Source organism: Furipterus horrens, unplaced genomic scaffold (assembly GCF_987537825.1).
Source record: "Furipterus horrens unplaced genomic scaffold, mFurHor1.1.pri manual_scaffold_12, whole genome shotgun sequence".
Lineage (NCBI taxonomy): Eukaryota > Metazoa > Chordata > Mammalia > Chiroptera > Furipteridae > Furipterus > Furipterus horrens.
Window position 1 is genome coordinate 45,819,281 of NW_028327182.1, and position 20,557 is coordinate 45,839,837.

Genomic DNA, 20,557 nt, shown 5'->3' on the forward strand with positions numbered 1-20,557 from the left:
CTGGCCAGGTCCCAGCAAAAGGACATAGAAATCCAGGCAAAGATGAAATCACTGTCTTCCTCTATTATTGTTCTAAATTGTTTTTTCCTACCTATGACTAGTCAGTACTTTCTCACAGCTGGGGATGAACAAATTCAAAAGATGTTCTCAAATACATGGCTTCCAAGAGAGAGGCCACTAAGTTTTGAAAATATAAAATGAGCATTTTTGAGTGATTGCACAGCTCATAAAAATGTCTCTGGTTAGAACCTCATCAGCAATGATTCATTCTGTGCAAGGATCCCCTGTGGAGACTTTAGTCACCTCATGTTAGGGAGCTGAGGCCTATTTTTCCTGCTGAGATGGAATAAATGAGTAGGAAGCATTAACTGATGGAGGTCACAGGAGTCCCATCCAGTGAAGTGAGGAATATTTCTCTAAAGATGCCCTCATAATGGGAAAGATTTATGAACTTGAAGACTACAGTATTTCTCCTTCCCTTAAGGATAAAGTGTCCCTTTTTCCTCACAAGCATAAACTTTCAGAAGTAAAGCTTCAAGGTCAAAATGTGTCTTCTATGATAACAAGCTAATGTGCCTGATGAGGAGGAAAATATAGTTTATATTCATTCAAGGTTGTGAGTCTTGATGTCCAGGAATCATTTTTCAAGATAAAACCTGATTAAATGAGATTATTCAAAATGCTTGAGCATAGTAGATATTTAATATATGAGTTTTAAATTTGCACCTATGGCTGGCTACCTTTTACGTACTTTTTGGCTCAGCTACTTTTACAAAACATTTTCAGTTGTAAAATTGCATTGCAGTTAAGACCACAGAAATGTAGCATGAGGCAAGCTTCTCTACCCATTCCCAAGCCAAATGGGCTATTTTGTTGTTGTTATTGGTTCCCTACCAGTTCAGTCCCTGAAGGAGGTAATTGACATCACTTAAAACAAATCAGCTTTAAGGAGCTGCAGTCTTAAACATTTAGTTGTAGTTCCCAGGATCTCATGTTTTCAAAGGTCTGAAATAGGCCCTGAAATCTACAGTCCAGGGCAAATTGACAGGGTTACTTGTGGAAAATACTGTAATGGTGTCATGGAGTGACAATTAAGGGGCATGCCCTGTGTGTAGTGGGTGCCTCCACATGGCTGCTGAAGGAGAATGGTTGTCACTGCTCCCAGAACAGGAAAAAAGTCAGAACAAGGGACTGGTTTTGCACAGAGGCTAAGTCTTCCTTTTTCAGTTCCTTAACACAGGGAGTAATCCAAGGTCCCTCTTTTCCCCTTCCATACTTCTCCCTAAACTGCTGTCCAGTGAGGGCAAAGAAAACTAAAATGCTTGGATCCCTGCAATATTTCCCATACTTTTTATTACCAATTCTGAAAGCTGCAATACTTCTTTGATATTGATATTATCTCCCTCTTTATAGACAAACTCAGAGAAGTTATATTTATATTCTACATTCCATGGAAGAAAAATATAACTATTTCAAATTACTATATTATGTTATACTAACATTTGAAAAGAACTTTCATTTTATAACATCTCTAGCCAACAAGGATATAGGTTGTTGTCACTTATGAAGGGTTATTTAAGAATCTTGATTTGTTTTAAGAGATGTCAATTATCTTATGTGGTACACAGTACAGGCAGAAGCAAATATTTTTTGGAAACAATTTTCTCCAAATTCTCATATCTCTAGAAATATTGTAGACACATACATCATAAACACAGTACAAGAATGAAAGCTCCAGGAGGACATTTACATTCCCAGAACCTTTGGCAATGCCTGACACATAGTAGGTGCTCAATTTCCAGTCCCATGTGGCTATATCTAGGCCATCTACTCCATAATCTCTTTGTGGACTTCCATCAGGGACACCCAGACTCCTCTCTTGCCATTCTTCAATCCAGTTCCTATTAAACAACTCAGGTAATTTTTAGAAAACATGAGTCAGAGGTTATTTCCTTGCTTAAAATTCTTCCATAGTTTGCACATCAAATAAAATTTGTCCTTACTTTGGCAGGAAAGATCTGGCCCCAGTCACTCTACTAACCCCACCTAACCAAGACCTCTTGCCCACATATACCTATCTTTCACTTTCTCAAAGGAACCAAGCTGCTTTCACTTCAGGCCTTTGCAGAGGACATTTTTTGCTTTTAGAATTATCTTCCCAAATTCCCTTTTCTTCTTGCTCTTTCCTTCTGCTATCTGGATAGCTGTAATTTATCCTCCCAGTCTTAGCCTAAATATTGCCTCTTCAGAGGAGCCTTTTCTGAGCTCCCTGCAATACCCCCAGGCTAAGTTAGGCTTCTCCACCCTTCTTTCATAATACCCCACAATTATAATTAAATAATAATTTGCATAGTTATTTGAATAACATCTGCTTCTTTAGAAATATATATTCTCTACAGGAATATCACCTGTCTGTTGTGTAAAATTGCTATTACCTTGTAAGTCTCTGGTGCCTTGTAAAATACACTGTACATTTTGAACTTCCAGTAACATTGTGGTGAATGAATGAATATACCAATAAACAAGTCCTAATGTCCTGGGGAGAAAAGGGTAAATAACTCTGTAAAGTGTAACAGAACTGTCAAGAATATAGGAAATCAGATACATAAATTGTGAAACATAAGTCAAGATCCTATTTGTTTTCTGACACTTGATAATGAGAAATCTTTCAACAGATGTAAAATAAAAACAAAAGAGGACTCTAAGCATTTTATTATAGAGAACACAACAACTATAAACCAAGCTATCTGCATCCCTTTAATCACTCCAGTGTCAGAGTATGTCACCATTAATATCTGAGGGGACTAAAGAAAGGAAGTTTGCTATTTTTAAAAACAAGTAATTGGAATGGTTTATCAACAGACAGTCCATCTGAATGTCTCTGAGAGCTGATGAGATGGATTCAAGTAGAGAATCCTAGACTACATTCATTTTATCTAGGACTTTTTCTCTTAATTCAGACCTTGAACCCCAGTAATGGATAGGAATCCAGTGGGACAAAGAGAGGAAGTAGAGAAAAAATATGTGAAGACACAAGTGGAGGTTAGGCTGACACCTGAGTGACAGCTAGAGATCTATTTCTAATTTCACAGCAAAATGTGGCCAGGAGAGAAAGGTACAAAGATCTTCAGGGGCTATCTATGTTCTGAGGCTGCCAAAGCTCCACCCCACCCACCTTTTATTTTTGTGAGCTCTAGAACCTTACATGTGACTGCCTATCGCATGTTTTCTTTCAACTGGGTATTCAAATTCAACACATTTAATAAGAAACTCACCATTTTCCTCTACCTGTCCTTTCTCCCAGCCTTGCCCATCTCAGTAAATGACCCCGCCATCTACACAATTTCCAAAGTGAGAAACCCAGGAGTCACTGTTGGTTCTCCATTCTCCCTACATTTGATGTGGGCTCAGTCATTAATTCCTGCTGTTTCTATAATTAAATGTTTCCTGGATTCCATCACTTCTCTCCTTCTCCACGGCCATGATCATTATTGCCATTACTGCCATTATTATCTCTCATCTGAGTAACTGCTACAGTGCCCCTCCCCATCCAATCTCCTCCTCACCAACCTTTCCACACTCACATTAGTTATCTGTAGGACTTACAAAAGTGCTTTGTAAAAAATACAACTCTTATCATACTACTTCCCTGCTTAACACTCTTCAGTGACATCCTACAGCACCCTTTATCTGTTAGTAGCAGAACCACTTATCATGTTGATTTGTATTTGCTTATTTACTCTTCTCTGTTTCTCCCACTAGTCTCTAAAACATGACAGTAAGATGTATGAATTATATTCCCAGTATTCAGCACTGCGTCTGGCTCAATAAATCCCAGTTAAAAGAGTGATGCTTCAGGAGATGAAGGAATTTAACAAATGCCTCTTCAAATCTGGGCATATTAAAGAGGATAAAGGTGCTCCTGAGAGGATTAAACAACCTAAGAAGAAAACTAGAAAAAATATTCAAGGAAGCAGAATGGAATTAAAATGGGTGGAAGCATTAGTGAATGGGAGAGCAGGAGGAAGCGGGTGGACAGGGGACTGTAACCCATTTTAGCCTCCCCATGAGTTACAAAGATAAGCTCTTCTCAGAGTGGCAGGGAACAGAGATGGTGACAGGAAACTCAGATCTTCTGAAGAAACAGCAAGGTTATGAGCCAAGGAAAAATTCAAAGTGTTCACATATATAATACTTGTAAGAGTAAAGGCATTCTTATGTTGGCTCCCTGTTAGTCCCTGATAAAGCATGTGGCTCTGTCTTGTATATAGCCCAGTCATAGCTGATAGGGATGTGTGATGCTTTTTCAGAAAATGTATTTGAAATGCAGCAAATGACATGCTAAGAAATTTGGGGGTAAAAGATACATGTCAACCTAAAGTCAATAACAGCTACGAGGTGGTTGCTGACATTGGGGGAAAAAAATTCAGAAAGTTTAGAGACAAGCAAGGTATACTCTCATGGCCAGGGTATACATCCAGAAAGTATTCCCAGTTGTGATGCAGGCCTGGACAAGAAAGTTAAAACCTGGGGACTCAGCTGCTGCTTTTCAGCTCTTCCAGTTGATGATTATAACATTGGAAAAGAAGCCAGTGTATATAAGAAGGGAGCAGCTGGTCACACAGATGGTATCAAAGTTCAGGATTTAATATTCTGGATTTCAGCTAAAGTTTAGGATTTAATATTCTGGACTTCAGCTTATGACACCAGAGGTGGGGGCTCCTGGAAAGTGACAATGTGATCATAGAAATCGGGGAAGGCTTTAGGCAACACCTGACCACAAGAGAATTATTTTGAAACTTGAGATTATGCAGTGACACTGTTCAGTGAAAACACAAATAAAATTGTAAACTAGATCATAGGGAAGATATCAAACATGGCAGAGAAAGATGGATAGTAGTGGAACAGGATCTCCACAACTGGTGGAAAAGTTTCGTTTAAATGGCTATATTCTACTGTCTCACGAGATGCTATTAGATTTTTTTAAGGCTAGATTAACTTTGGGCAATCCTATATACTAGATATGATTCTTTGAAACTACCCTTTGCACATTAGCATAGTAAAGGCTCTCAGGAAACTCACAAAGAAAGTAAATTACCATATTTTTCACTCTATAAGACATACTTTTTTCCCCCAAAAGGGGGGGAAATGTCTGTGTGTCTTATGGAGCAAATGTTGTGTCACAGACTGGGATGTGTATTACCTGACCTGTCAGCAGTGGCAACAGCTATTAGAAGAGGAAGCGGTGGGCCCACACAAAACCCCTGTGGATGCTTGAATGTCCCACTTTACTGCTGAATCTCAGGGCATCTGGTCAGTATGAAGACAGCGAAGAAAGTGATATCAGTGATTGTGAGCAACTGAGCTTCATAAATTCTGACACTAGTGATGATGAATGCTTGGGGTTCCCAGAAAACTAGAAGAGTACTTGAACCTTAAAGTCTCTCCTCATTTGTTAATGGCAGTGATGGTGGTTCTTAATATCACTGTTGACTACTGTTCACTTACATGGTTGAAATATTATTCTGTTATATTTTATTAAATATTTTAGTACACCATTTGGTTCAGAATTTTTTTTTCCTGTTTTCCTCCTCAAAACCTAGGTGCATTGTATGGTCAGGTGTGTCTTATAGTGTGAAAAATACAGTACTTGAGTTAAACACTGTTTACCACAGTTGTTAGGCCATGTAAATATTTGTGTGACATCTGCCCTACTGAACAACAACTTTGGGACACTGATGGTCCAATAGACCATTTTAAAAAACTTGGATCTATCCCCTGGACCTTAAGAAAGAGGATACCTATTAAAAAGAGCTCTCGGTGTCTAACTGGGCTCAAATTTAAAACACTGAGCATATTAGCCATTTCTACACAGGGGCATCTCATGCAAACTGCACCTCAGTGAGAAGCCTGCACTGAACTGCCAGCCTGCACTGTGTTTCTGCCATCTGAGTCTGCCCTTACAAAGGAGTTCCTGGAATTGTATTTCAATCATCAGGACTGGTGTTCCCCATCTAATCAGAGCTGCACAGTTACATCTTCATTAGCTTCTTCACTGACCAAACAGAGCAGCTCCATTTTGACCAATCAGGACGGTGCCTTTTGTACCAGTCAAACTTTGAGGAGAATTCAGAATCCTCATTTGCATGAGGATGAACCAACCAGGAACCAAGGCAGGGACTTTTGTCTCTATAAATCAGCTCCCCTCTGGCTCTGGGAGTGCATGGTCCCTTTCCATCCAAAACTAAAGACTGTGGTTCCCTGGATGGAGCTGAAATCCAGAGATGAAACACCAAGGGTGTCTCACCAGAGCACAGCAGAGCCAACCAGCAGAGCAGAGCAGACTTGCTCAGAGCAGAGTAGAGCAGAATAGCAGAGCACAACAGAGCTGTCAAGCTGGTGAGGGGCCTGGACCCAGGGTCTCCTAACAGCCAGTATCACAATTGAGTTATTTGCACTGAATAAAGTTTCCTTCTTCACCCCACCTCAACTTGGGGATCCCTGTTGGTGTTGAATTGATGCCAGCACCAACAACCATCAGTTGACAATGCCAATGCACAAGGTATTGATTATAAGAACAAATCAACAAAGAATAAAAGTAAAAATTTTTACATAATTAAACATATGGGAAATAAAATAATATGAAACAGTAATGTAAGAGGTTAAATATCTTATAGATAAACCAAGACTTTGGAATATGGGATTTAGGGTAAAATTTATTTGGGTAAAATAAACAACTTCAATGTAATGATCTCAAATAGAATTTCATATTGTAGAAGGTAAAAGGGAAGTTCCTAAAAGTGGTAATGGAATTGTGGTGAAGAACATCTGGATGATGAAGTGGGAGGAAAATGGAAGTGTAATTGTGGGAGCTTAAAATTATACCTCAGAAAGGCATGTAATAAATGATCTCATTCCCTGGAAAATCTTTTGATAAAATCAGAGAATATGAAAAATGTATATCTTGCTTTGCTAATAATTTTAATAAACAACAACAACAAAAGAAGTAGTAAGGAAAGGGATTTAGTGTCAGTTTAATCTTAACTAATATGGGAAGAGTAGTTGGTCACAGAAATACCAGAAACTTTGGAAGAAAGTCAAGTGCTCATAAAATCCAGCCTCTCCATAATCCTGTCAGAGATGTTTTAGAGGAGATTTCTTGGAAGGAACGTTGCACTAAATAATCTTTAAATCCCTTCTGATACATTAAAGACTGCCTCTAACATTCTACAGCCTCACTGAAGAATTCCAGGGGTGGCAGCTCGAACACTGAGTGAGAAGCAGCATTCTGTGACTCTCTGACTATGCTGGAAAGAAATACATAGCTGTATTTTATGTGTTTATTTATTTAAATCTCACAATAGTCCCATGAAAGATATACAATCATAACTTTACAGAAAAGGTGAAATGCCTTTATATGCTTGAAGAGATTAATTTCTCCAAAGTAACCTGGCTAGCAAGAGGGAAAACATGGAAAGAGCCTAAATATAAAACTAGAATAATTAAATAAACTAGGAAAGGTTTATTCAATGGAGTTTTATAACTTTTAAACATAAAACTCTTAAATGAAAAACTAATTTAAAATAAGGTATTAAAATGCATAGAGAATATCTTATATCTAATATGATTAAAATATTTGCACAGAAAAAGGAATATAAGAAAATACATGAACAAATCAAATAAAACAGAACCTACTCCAGAGACAGTGCACACTCTGCTGCTGGCAGCACTGAGAACAAGCACAGTGTAGTTCAGCTGGCAGAGTTGGGAAACAAAGAAGGAACTCCCAGGAAAACCTGAAAGGCTCAAACATAGTTTAAGCAGTTTGACTAATACAGGCAACAGAGAGCATAATTCAGGGCAGGTATGGTAAATCTTCTATAACAAGCAGGGCCGTAATTCTTTATATGGTAAGCTGCTGAGAAAATCATAAATTCGCCATGGTTAAAATATCAGAAGACTCAAAATGATAAATAAAATAATGAAAATAATGAATTATTGAGGTGTGGCTTGCTCTGGAAGACACACAACATTTTCTGAATAAAGTGGGAGGTGAAGACAAAAGTAACTTCTGCTATATGAATATTTCAATTATGTGGGTAGCAAATGTAGAAAAATGTGGGTAGACGAATACAAATCTTTATTCTCAAGTTATTAGAAGCAAGTATCTGTGTAGATTACCTTTAGGAAAAAGGGATCTGGGTAACACATGTTCAAACCATAGAAAATGTCATTCATGTGCATACATACATATCTCACAGCAGACTAATCTTCAATTCCATGACTTTTATAACATTGTGGAGAATTTTATAAATATCTTAATAAATATGTTGTTTTATAAATGAATCTTTGACTTTCTTTTTTCTGTCTCCCACTTTCCTGTCTCCCATCCTCATGTTCTTTCTTTCTTGTCATATTTAAAAAGAAGTATGTATATATTTGTATATGTATATGTATAATATATATGCATATGTATGTGTGTATACATGTATATGCATATGTGTACACACATGCACAAAATTATATATAATTTACTACAGCTAGGTTAAACTTTCACAACTATGGCTATTATTGAGAAAAAGAGAAAGAGAAACTAAATGCTTGGTTAACTCAACACAAAGTACACAGGCCTGGGTTATGGAACTTAGTATTATAATTGACTTCCACCTCTCCATTGCACATTCTGAAAGGGCAGGGACCCTGTTTTGTTTAATGCTGGAGTCCCTGCACCAGGACAGTGTCCCCTTAAATATGTGTTGAATGAATGAACAAATAAGTGAACAGTGCAAATCCTATGTATGTTTCCAGATAGCTCTAGTCTTCTCTTCTTGATAACATCTTTCTCAGAGCCTCAGTAATTGATCTTTCTAGAAGTGACTACATTACTAGCCTGAACGACTCCTTAACACCTGATTCAACACATTATTTTTATGCTCTTTTTTTGTTGCTGTGTTTTTCAATTTAGGCAGACATGCTCCTCAAGGACACTTATATATGTATATATATATATATTCCCCAAAGCTCTTGTTAGAGGGCACATAGGAAATCTCAATAAGTATGCATTTAATTAAATGATGACATTCTACTTTGTGACATTTCTAAACATTTTACTTATTGAATACACTGTGTTATGATTCCAAAGTGTGGTGAAAAGAAAATGTGGATTTAGTGTCAGTCAAGCTGGATTTCTAGCTCTGCCACTTCAGAGCTGCTAAAGTAACCTGAATTCTGGTCCTCTGTCTCCTTGTTTTTAAAATGAGAATACTAACAAAAGCAACAACAATAAGTATCCATCTATGTCAAAGAAAAAACTGGAATGAAATGGTGTAAGGTATGTGAAAGAGTTTTTCACATTGAAAAGCAAATATTAGCCCTCTGTTTACCAACTTAAAATATGAAATTGATGTTGCAATGCTGCAGATGATAGATACTGCATATGGCTTTTTTTTTTTTTTTTCTTTTCTGAGAACAGCTGTTAGGCAGAAGAGCAAGGTGATGAGGGAAAGAATCTAAAGCACAATCTGCCAAACACACCCCAAACATAAATCACAGTCCATGCTCAACACTTGCGTTTGGGGAGATTACCAGGCACCTGTCACCTCCACCCTTGGCACTGCAGCTTTGAACCCAGGAGAAAGCTTACCAGACACAAGCTGCTGTCCGGGTAACCCCACGGGAACCATGCCCAAATTATTCATGGCGGTGGCCCAGGCTGTGGGATCTGTCACGGACATGTTGAGCTGGGCTGTGTCTATCGCTATACTCCCCAAACCATCGGCTGCTGCAGGGAAAAATAAACAATGACTTAGAGCCAACAGTCAAGGGTGTGCGTTTTCAGGGAAATCACATTTCTAGAGATGTGAAGCTTTATTTAGCATATTCCCAAACCTCGAAAAAATAAATCACGTAATATATAGCAATGTTTTCTTCAAACATAAAGATTATTTGAATACATTCTGGGAGGAAACAATGATATTTAGTTTATATTATACACAGAATGCCATTAAGGAAGTACCTCTGGAAAAAACTGAAGAATCACTTCCTTCTCCTAGTGAAACAATATTAGTTAAGTTCCAAGGCTGAGAGGCAAAGCAGGAATACTCTCTTGGTAAAACAAGTCAATTGGCTTGGTAGACGGAGAATAAATATATTCATCTGATTCTGAGTACAATACTGAGGCATGTATACCTTTAGCTAACAGAATCTCTAGAGTAGTTGTCAAGTCATGAAACTGGTCCTGACTGAATTTATTATGTTACCTTGTAATGCATTTCCTCCTTTACAAACCCTTTACAGAAAATGCAGGTGTCTGCCTAAAGTGACTTTTCCAAAATATTTCTTTAAGCGTAGACTTTCATCAAAACAAAATAAACAAATAAATGATAATAAAAACAAATAGCACAGAGCTAACAACAAAAAAAAAAAAAAAAACCCAACAGATATACACCACAAAATATGTCAAATTAGACTTAATGTTATTTGATGTTCACTTATTCCACAGCCTGCTTTCTTTAAGGATCCCAGGCTCTGGGTTCAATGCACATTTTCGTGGCTGGTCAAGTTTTTCCACTAAGAATTCAAAATGCTTTGTCCTGGGCTGACCACCAACATTTTACCTGCAGCCATCATCTGAGGAAGCTGCTGGGGACACTGGGTGATGTTTTCAAGGCCACTGGCATCTACTGCTGAATTACGAGCATCCTGGGTGGCAGAAGCACTTGGAAGGCTGAGTTCAAAGTCCCCACGGAGATCATCAGATTCTGCAAAAGGGGAAAGGAGTGTGGTGAAAAACCACAATAGTATGTTGAGGAAGCCTTCAAGGGAAAACAGTCATGTATTAAAAAACTAACAGCAAAGAACAACTTCCAGTCATAGGCATGGAAATAGTGCTGTCTCCTGGCTGGGTTTCAGAGCACTCTGAGATGGGTGGGTCAACTCTCAACCACCTAGGGCCAGGGCTGGATGAATAAACAGCCCATTTGTGAGAGCAGCAAGCGCCTTGCCTCCTACTGAAGGGACTTCACAAATGGGGCTTATCAGTCCCTGCACAGCCTCTTCCACACACTACACGTCAAAGGAGAGGGCAGACTCAGAGCTAAGTACAAATTTTTTAAGTTAAAAAATTAATTGATGTTGTTATTTTGGAGGACAGTCATCTGTGAAATGTATTCAGAGAAGAAAAAGAAGTAGGAAAAAGGGGAAAAAAGCAAGAATCTATTCACCATGAGACTGGTAAAGGACTGCACCCAAATCACAATGGTCAGGAAAGGCAAAAATCAAGGATGGGATGCTGCCCATCAAAGAAGATCTAGAGGATATTTGGGTAACAAACAAAATGCAAAGGTAAAGCATTTGTTTATTTTAGTTCTATGGAAAGATAAATTTAACTGGCCATAATTTTCCCTAGGATTGCATAGTATATATGTGTGTGTGTATATTTATGTACATATATAATTAGACTTTTCAAAGCACATTTCTAACAAAAAAAATAACAATAAAATATTAAATAAAGTTACAAAGGGCCCCTCTGTAGCATGCTATTTATAAAATCCTATGCCTTCTCACCATCCTTAAAAATGCAAAAACATAACATTCATACATATGTGTTTTAAGTGCACTTTTGCCATTTCAAAACTGTATGATAAAAAATACTGCACTTAGATGAGTGATGTGAGAAATTTGACTTTTAAGTAGATTTGATCTAACAATTAAATTTAAATAATTATTTTTATTTACATATAAATTGAGAATTTTTAAAAAACCATGTTTCTGTCAATGGATCTTATAGAGTAAGATGTTACAGTCTGTTTGTCAGTGTATCTAGTGTAAAGTTTGGCCCTTTTATAGTATTCTCTTCTATTTCTTTGATTCTTAAATGCAATAATCAGTATCCTGTTGAATACTGTACTGTCAAAGAACAAGTTATTGCCAGTTGTATAAGTTAATTCAAATGGAAGCTCAGGTCTCAATAGTTCAAGGATGGATGGATAATAAGCAAATTGTTCCCATGCTCTCCACAAATTCCTAGCCCTCAACTAGCAGGGATTGTGAGATAGTGAAAAATTTTTTTCTAATTGCCTGTTAGAAAGATGAAACATCATCATGCAGTAGTGAATCATTCCAACTTTGGGAGCAAACTGTACTCGAGACAAATATTTTATACCTTGCAATTAAATTCTATTACCCAAATGAATTCAGAACTTGCTTATATATGTGCATCAATTACCTCAGGGAATGATGTCATCAGACAAAGAGATCCTTACCATATAATATAAAGTCAGTGACATAAATATGTAGTTAACCAAAATGTCTGCCCTTTAGCTACCCATACACCAGCAATATTTCTGTGATGAAGCCTCAGGGCAATTTTTTTCTCTCTACCTCCAACCATTTCAGAACAGCAAAGCAGAGTCAGGCTAAAATGTGTCCTTTATTTTGCTCAATGACCCTGTAGTAGAGTCCTCTCGGATCATCACAAAGTAACTATTTGTCTTATCTCCCCAAATGAAGTTAGTGAACTAGTTTCCTTGTAGCTCAAGCTCTTCCCAAATGGGCAATAATCACAATTTTTTTCTGTCCAATGAGTCTACAGCTCTGGAACACTATTGGAGAACATCCCTTTACTCTGTAGGTTTTATGAGTTCTGCCCAACCAGCTTTGTTTCACCTTGCCTTTTTGCTATTGTGTTTTAGGGATAATGTTAGCTTTCCTTGGATCTGTAGATGTCTGTTCCAATGGTAGTTTTTACCTTAGTGATTATGGTCTTACAAAAGGGTATCAAGTTTCTTGGAGGCCCACAGCTTCTGCCTATCTGAACATTTGTTCATGCCCATCTTAATAAACTGCTACTGTTTTATTTTTTTAAAAAAAGCATTGCTTCATTGGCAGGATGTAGTTTGCAAATCTGAATTTATCCACAAGTAGACGTTGTGACTTTAAATTTATTATATCTCTTCAATCTCCCAATCCAATGCTTTGAATGGTGACTCTAAGGTAAATTCTATCACATCTTAGGCATTTCCAATAGTCTCAAGGATGCCAAGCAATTTTTTAAAAAAAATTAAAATTGAGTCGATCACTCTGCTTGGAAGAGAGGTGATATTTTTAATTAATTACTATATAGTAATTTATGAATAGTCACAAGAGCTATTTTTGTTCTCTGCTAACATCTATTGTTCCTATTGAATACTTGCTTCTTCAAATGATTCAAGATCATAATGCCTAATTTATCATTCAAATCAATTACTCTGCCTTAGTTTTCTTATTTTTAAACCATAGAAAGATTAGTGTTTTTTAAAGAGAATCTTTGTAACAGTTTATCTGAGCCAAACCAACAACATATGCTGGAAAGAGAGATCTCAAATGCTCCAGAGAATAATAGTTTTATAACCGATTTTGTGCATTTGAAATTAAGGAAGATTGGAGAAAGCAAGGTAGGGTTTGGATTATAGGATAGTTAAGATTATGTGCTCTCTCAAGGGTCATTATGCACTTGGAGGTGTATTAGTTACGGTATTTCAAAGCTATGTTACCCTGATGCACAGAACAATGGACAGGGCTGGCTTAAAACCTTTCACTAAAGAAGTTATCGGCTTGTGACATAACTACCCACCATGACCTGCCCAGTTAGGAATTAATGATCAGATCACCCTGTGAAATTACTTTCCATATAATACCCCCCTCACCCCACCCCCCGCTTTTTTTTATACACAGTTCCCCCTTTTGTTCATACATCAGTCCAAAGGATGCACTGATGACCCACCTTCTGGTCAGATATTGTGGACTTAGACTGCTAAGAAAACTCATTCCTAGGAAGTCTTCGTACTGACATTTTCTTATTTGACCATTGGGGATGGGGCAATATTGTAATGACGGGATCTGAGTTGAGGCTGACTTTTCCCCAAAAGAGAACAGTAGGTAAATTGAAGGCAGTCAGGTCTTATGGCCTTCATTGTGAATAAAGCACTCTGAATTATTTCTATATTATCAATATCATGATCTGAGTTCTGCTGTACTTGCAATATAGTCTAACAGAAAGATTAATATTCTTTTTTTAAAAGTAAATTTTATTATGTTGTAACAGTATTTCCAATTTTTTTCCCCTTTGCTCCCCTCTGCCCAGTACCCCTGCTTCCCTCCAGCAATCCCACACCCCTTAGTTCATGTCCATGGGTCATGCATATAAGTTCTTTGGCTTCAACCTTTCCTATATTATTCTTAAAACTCCCTTGTCTATTTTGTACCAACCAATTATACTTCTTAATCCCTGCACTTATCCCCATTTCTTCCCCTCCCTCCTCCCAACTGATAGCCCTCCAAATGATCCCATACCCATGATTCTGTTCCTATTCTGATTTGCTTAGTTGGAATTTGTTTTTAAGATTCAGTTGTTGATAGTTGTGACTTTGTTGTCATTTTAGTGTTCATAGTTTTGAACTTCTTTTTCTTAAGTAAGTCCCTTTGACATTTCATTTAATAATGGCTTAGTGATGATGAACTCCTTTAGCTTCACATTGTCTGGGAAGCACTTCATCTGCCCTTCCATTCCAAATGATATCCTTGCTGGATAGAGTAATCCTGGTTGCAGGTTACCTTTCATCACATTGAATACTGCTTGCCAGTCCCTTCCTGCCTACAAAGTGTCCTCTGAGAAATCAGCTGATAGTCCTATAGACACTCCCCTGTAGGTAACTGTCTGCCTCTGTCTTGCTGTCCCCAGGACTCTTCTTTATCTTTCACCGTTGGCATCCCAATCATGATGTGTCCTGGTGTGGTCCCCTCTGAGTCCAGCTCGCCCAGGACCCTCCGTGCATCCCAGACCTGTATGTCCATTTCCTTCACAAAATTTGGGAAGTTTTCCTCATTTTTTCAATTCTTGTTTCCTCATTCTGGACTGGTTAACTGCTTCTTTCTTCCTTATGTTCCAATCATTGATTTGAAACCCAGTGTCCTTCCCTTTGTTGCGGCTACAGAGGCAAGACTGAACACTCTAAGACAGTGAATAGAGAAAGAGAGGTTTTATTGCCGGCGGTCGGGCTGAGACCAAGTCTCCAAAATGGCACCGAACACAAATGGGGTTTAGGGCAGGGTTTATATAGGGCTTTGCTTCTTTGTTTCTTCTTTGGCAGGAAGCAGCCTTGGGAAGTGGGGGGTGGGGTGGTGGCAGGGTGAGCAGGACAGTGCTGCAGGAGTGTTGTAAGAGGAACAAAGATTTGCAAGGCCATAGGTTATTTTTAGCTGCAGCTGCAGCCTCTTAGTCATGGTCGAATTCTTTGTAAATTAATTATCTTTGTAAAAAGGCCAGACATTCTGTAAGATATAACATAAGAGTTATAATCAAGTCACAATGATACAGAAGGGGAGGTAGGGGCTACGGGAAGGAGCTGGGCCAGGTTTTCTTAGCTTGTAAATCAATGAATGGCTGTAACACCTTCATCATTGGTTTTGTGTAGATTTTCCTTTGTTTCACTTAGCATAGCCTTCATGTCTCTTATGCATTTGTCATACTCAAGCATATCTGTCAAGCCTGTGAGCATCTTTACCACCAGTGTTTTGAATTCTGCATCTATTAGGTTGTCTATCTCCTTATCTGTTAGGTTGGCTATCTCCTTGTCACGTAGTTCTCCCACTAAAACCTTGATCCGTTCCCCCTTTTGGGCCATATTTCTCTGCCTCCTCATTCTGACAGGCTCCTGTGTTTGTTTGCTTCTGTGTCCTAGGTAGAGCTCTTGCTCCTGTTACGTTGTAAGGGGCGGAGCCTTAGGGATTCATCAGTACAGGGTAACCTGTTTCACCACGTTGTGGCGCTATATGTGGGGGAGGGGTCCGAGAGGGAACAATGCCGCCTGCCCAGCACTCTCCCCTTTTCCAGGCGCCTCTCTCACTTCCTCACCAGGCTGGCGCCCCTCTAGCTGCTGCCCTGGCCCTCATTCCCAAAGTGGGTGAGTCTGTGGAGATTCTAGGACTGTGGGAGACCTTTAAACAAGCAGACTCTGCTGAGAGACCAGCAGTTTCTTCCTCCGCCCCAATCCCCAATGGTCTGCACAGTCATAAGTAATGAGGCTTGATTTTCCCCAGTGCTGGGAATGCTCCCCAGGTGTCCCTCCTGACTTTTTAAAACGTGTAACTGCACTTTCTGCTGGCCTGCTGCTGCCACCACTGCTGCCGCCACCACACCGCATCCTCTCCACCATGGCTCCGCCCCTCCTACCTGTCTGGATGAGTATTTCTTCTTTATATCTTTGTTTGCTGGACTACCATACAGTTTGATTTTCTGGAACTTCTGGTTGTCTCTAGTTTTGAGGTAGTTGTATTCCTTCTTAGTTGTGGAGGGAGACATAGCATGTCTGTCTATGCCTCCATCTTGGCTGGAAGTCTGGTTGTTATATATATAAGAATTAACATTCTTAATGATATTTATTTACAGACAGATGTGGTAGTTAAAAATTATAGTTAATAAAGCACTTGGAATATAGTAGGTGATAATAATAATAATAATTATTATTATTATATGGATGTACAGTGTTCCCATTAAGGTACCCTGGAATCTTTGTGTTCTGCTGGATAATTATGTAATTAATTCTAAAACAGTGAGTAACACTTGATACTTTTACAAGTAAGTGTTGTCCTAGTTTTCTGTGACACACCTAAATTGTAGCAGAATATGTCTTCATTTTCCACAATTCCTTTATAAAATAACAATGTAATTTAAATGATGTATGAATTTTTCTACCTAGCTTTCAAGAAATTCATGATCAATTATGAGACTGGCTTTTAGTGAGGTAAGATCTTTACAAACAATCAGATGTACAAATGCCAAAGATAACTGTACAGCTTTTTCTAGGGTTCAACTGAAATTTAACCTGCTCTTTGTTAAGGTATATTCAAGTACAAAACTTCATACCCAATTTATAACTGTTCAATAAGATATAGTTATGCTTAGAATTTGATGGGGCTATATCAATAATGCAAATAGCCTATAAAAATACTATTTGACCTAAAAAATAGCACAGGCTTCTCCCACTCTTTCTTTCTTTTTTCTTTTTTTTTTTTTTTTTACAGTGAATACAATTTATTATTTTTTTAATGTGTTTTATTGACTACAGTGTTACAGTTGTTCCAATTTCCCATCCCTCTGCTCCCCTCCACCCGGTGGCCCCCCTCCCTCCCCTTGTCCCCCCTTTTTAGTCCATGTCCATTGGTTGTACATATAGTTCTTCTCAACCTCTCTCTGTCTATTCCATTCCCTCCTACGATGTTTCTTAATTCCTATACCATCTCCCTCCCTCTTTCCCTTCCCCTTCCCTGCTGACCTCCCCCCCAATATGCTCCCAATATCTAAGTTCTCCTTCCACTCTCATTGCCTATTTAGTTTGCCTTTGCTTCAATTCCCTAGCTTCTGTTGTTGTTTCTTGTGATGCAGTTTTCATTTTAGTGTTCATAGTTTTGATCCTCCTTTTTCTAAAACAGTCCTTTTAACATCTCATATAACAGTGGTTTGGATCTAATGAACTCTTTCAGTTTTATTTTGTCCTGGAAACACTTTCTCTGCCCTTCTATTATGAATGACAGCTTCGCTGGATAAAGTATTTATGGTTGTAGGTTTTGGATTTTCATTGCTTTGAATATTTCTTGCCAGTCCCTTCTTGCCTGCAGGGTCTCCCTTGAGAAGTCAGCTGATAGTCTAATTGGGACCCCTTTGTACATGATTCTTTTCTTCTCTCTTGCTCCTTTTAAGATTCTCTCTTTATCTTTAACTTTTGACATTTTGATTATAATGTGTCTTGGAGCGGTTCTCCCTGGGTCCAGTTTTTTTGGAACTCTCTGTGCTTCCTGGACCTGTAAGTCTATTTCCTTCCCCAAGTTTGGGAAGTTCTGTTTGATTATATTTTCACTTAATTTTTCAATTTCTAGTTCTTCTTCTTCGCCCTCTGGCAAACCAATGATTCTTATGTTGGGCCTTTTATAGCTGTCCCAGAGGTTTCTGGTCCTCTCATCCTTGCTTCCCGTTTCCTCTCTCTGCACTGGTTGACTGTTTGTTCCTTCTCTATGTTCTGGTTTGTTGATTTGAACTCTGGATTTTATTTTCTCACCATCTGTCTCGTATGAGGTTTTGTTCCTTTCAGTATAAGTGTTTTTCAATTCTTTCTCATCTTTTTCCAGATCTTTTGTTAATTCTGTAAGCCACCTGATAACAATGGCCCTGAACTGAACCTCTGACAGGTTTCTTATTTGTTTATCTGTCAGGTTCTTCATCTGTTGCCTGGTGAGCTGCGCCACCGGAATTTCTATAGTTGTCTGCCTCATTTTGACAGATGCGTTTTTTCTTGGGCCGGCTATAGGGGGCAGTGCCTGTGTACTCATCACAACCCAGTGATCCGCAACCTTTTTCGCTGCATGGTGGCCCTTTGTCGTCACAACCCAGCAACCGGCGGTGGTCCAGCAACCTTTCTCACCGCGCTGTGGCACTTTGTCGTCACTGCCCAGCAACCAGTGGCTACCCGCAACCTATTTCGCAACGCTGTGGCGCTTTGTGTGGGGGCGGGGGTCCAAGATGGATTTCCGCAGTTATTCTGCTGGGAGACTGGGATCCGTCCTCCCGCCCTCTGAGCCTCACTGTTCGGGGTGATGTGGTGGTTGCTTTTCCAAGCGTTGGGGTCGCAAGCTGCCGGGGTTAGACTGCAGCTGAGACTGCTCTCCCTGCCACTGTCCCTGGTGCTACCGCAAACAGCTCCGCCCCCTTTCGCTCTTATCTGCCCAAAGGGTGCCGTTGGTTTATAACTTTGTACGTTGGGCTTCCGTGTAGTTTTATTTTCTGGAATTTCTAGTTATCTTTTGTTTTGAAGTAGTTGTATTCCTCTCTAGTTGCAGAGGGAGACTGAGCGTGTCCGTCTAAGCCTCCATCTTGGCCAGAAGTCCCCTCCCACTCTTAATAACACAACTCTAACTCTGTTCAACTTTTGTAGGTTTCAAGGAGAAATGCACACACACACACACACACAGAATAATCAAATCCTTCTCTAACTGTTCACAAAACATACATTCCTATTTAAGGGGGTAGAGATGAGTTTAAGTGTTTAAAATTCTTCTTTTTCATTAAAATTTTTCTCAATTACAGTTTACATTCAATATTATTTTGTATTAGTTTCAGGTGTACAGCATAGTATTTAGACAACCATATTAAATTTTTTTAAAGAATAAATTTGTTTGATGTAACTCCTTAGTTGATGTAACTCCTTAGTTCATGCCTACTTCAGTAGAAATATAATTACAGTGAAAAAATTAGATTTATTAATGCCTTGTTAAAAGTTAATTCCAAAAGAAACATTTCATATGGCATCTGAAACTTTATTTTATAAAATCATTAGCATTATCACAGTTTATATGTATAGTAAGATAAAGGTATTCTCATTCAAAATTCTTTCTTCTTCCACCCTAATACCTACTTTGTTCTTCATGTAATCAGTAGGATACTCTCTTGAGCTTATGAAACTGTTTCATCGTTTAAAAACAATATAGAATATTATTAAATAGATGTTACTTATGTAGTAACTCCATAATTTTTAAGTAACTATCTATGGTTAATAATGGAGACAATTTTGCTTCCTGTAATGGCAAAGTAAGTAATTCATACCAATTGTCTTGCTGAGAAACAACTGGAAAAGCTTAATGTCTTCTGTCAGCTTTATAAAATTCTCACTATTATCTTTCAAACACTAAAGGATCCCAAAGGACATGTTCTAATTACTGTAGGGAATTACTAAGTAAGGAGAATAGGTCCTGGTAAGTGCTGGGTCTTTTGTTTTACTGATCTAGGAAATTAATGAAATCTGCAAGTTTTGAGGAAGAGTGGAATTGCTTTGCAAAATGTGGTAAAAGAGGGAACTAAGGATAAATGTTTTGATGGGAAAGAAAGAAGGGGTCTTTGATGCTCCCCTCCCCCCCATGGAAAAGAGGGCTTCAGAGAACATAAATGACCAAGGCACATTTTGAGGTGGTTCCCTGGAAAATATACTGTGTAAATCTTTTCCCTACACCCTACACAAAATGTCAGTGAGGTCACATTTGTCCTTAATTTTTAGAGAGGGGAAATTTTTTTCATCCTCACCTGAAGACATTTCTTTGTTGCTTTTTTAAAGAGAGAGGAAGGGGGTGAGTATTGATTGGCTGCTTTCTCATATGTGCTTTGACTGGGGATTAAGCCCATGTGACCCTTGGGTCTATGAGACGATGCGCCAACCAACTGAGCCTTACCAGCCAGGGCAGGAGCAATATTTGGGTGGTGGGTTATTTTAGAGGGGAGAGTCTGAAGAGTATAATGAAGAGGCAGGTGATAATGGAGATTTCCTAAAGGACTACATCATAAAGCATAATGAAGTTTTTAAGTCTGTTGAATATAATCATGTGCCACATTAACAATGTTTCGGTGAATGATGGTGCCCATATATGACAATGGTACACCTTAAAGCCCAGGTGTGTAGTAGACTATCCAATCTAGGTTTATGTAAGTGCACTCTATGATACTCACACAATGACAAAATTGCCTAATGGTGCATTT

General features: G+C 38.6%; 1 protein-coding gene across 3 annotated transcripts in view; it reads right to left on the reverse strand.

The window, feature by feature from the left end:
- The window catches only part of ENOX1 (ecto-NOX disulfide-thiol exchanger 1), a 303,179-nt gene that overhangs the window by 243,023 nt on the left and 39,599 nt on the right, over nt 1–20,557 (reverse strand). For 2 of the 3 annotated variants that reach the window (XM_090258345.1, XM_090258343.1), the window contains exons 2-3: nt 10,617–10,760; nt 9,644–9,781 (exon numbers count right to left, since the gene is read on the reverse strand). In XM_090258345.1, the coding sequence (XP_090114471.1) occupies nt 9,644–9,781; nt 10,617–10,629 (151 nt within the window). In that variant the 5' untranslated portion in view covers nt 10,630–10,760. Of the gene's footprint in view, nt 1–9,643; nt 9,782–10,616; nt 10,761–20,557 lie in introns of those variants that run through there. The other variant, XM_090258342.1, reaches the window with a different exon arrangement.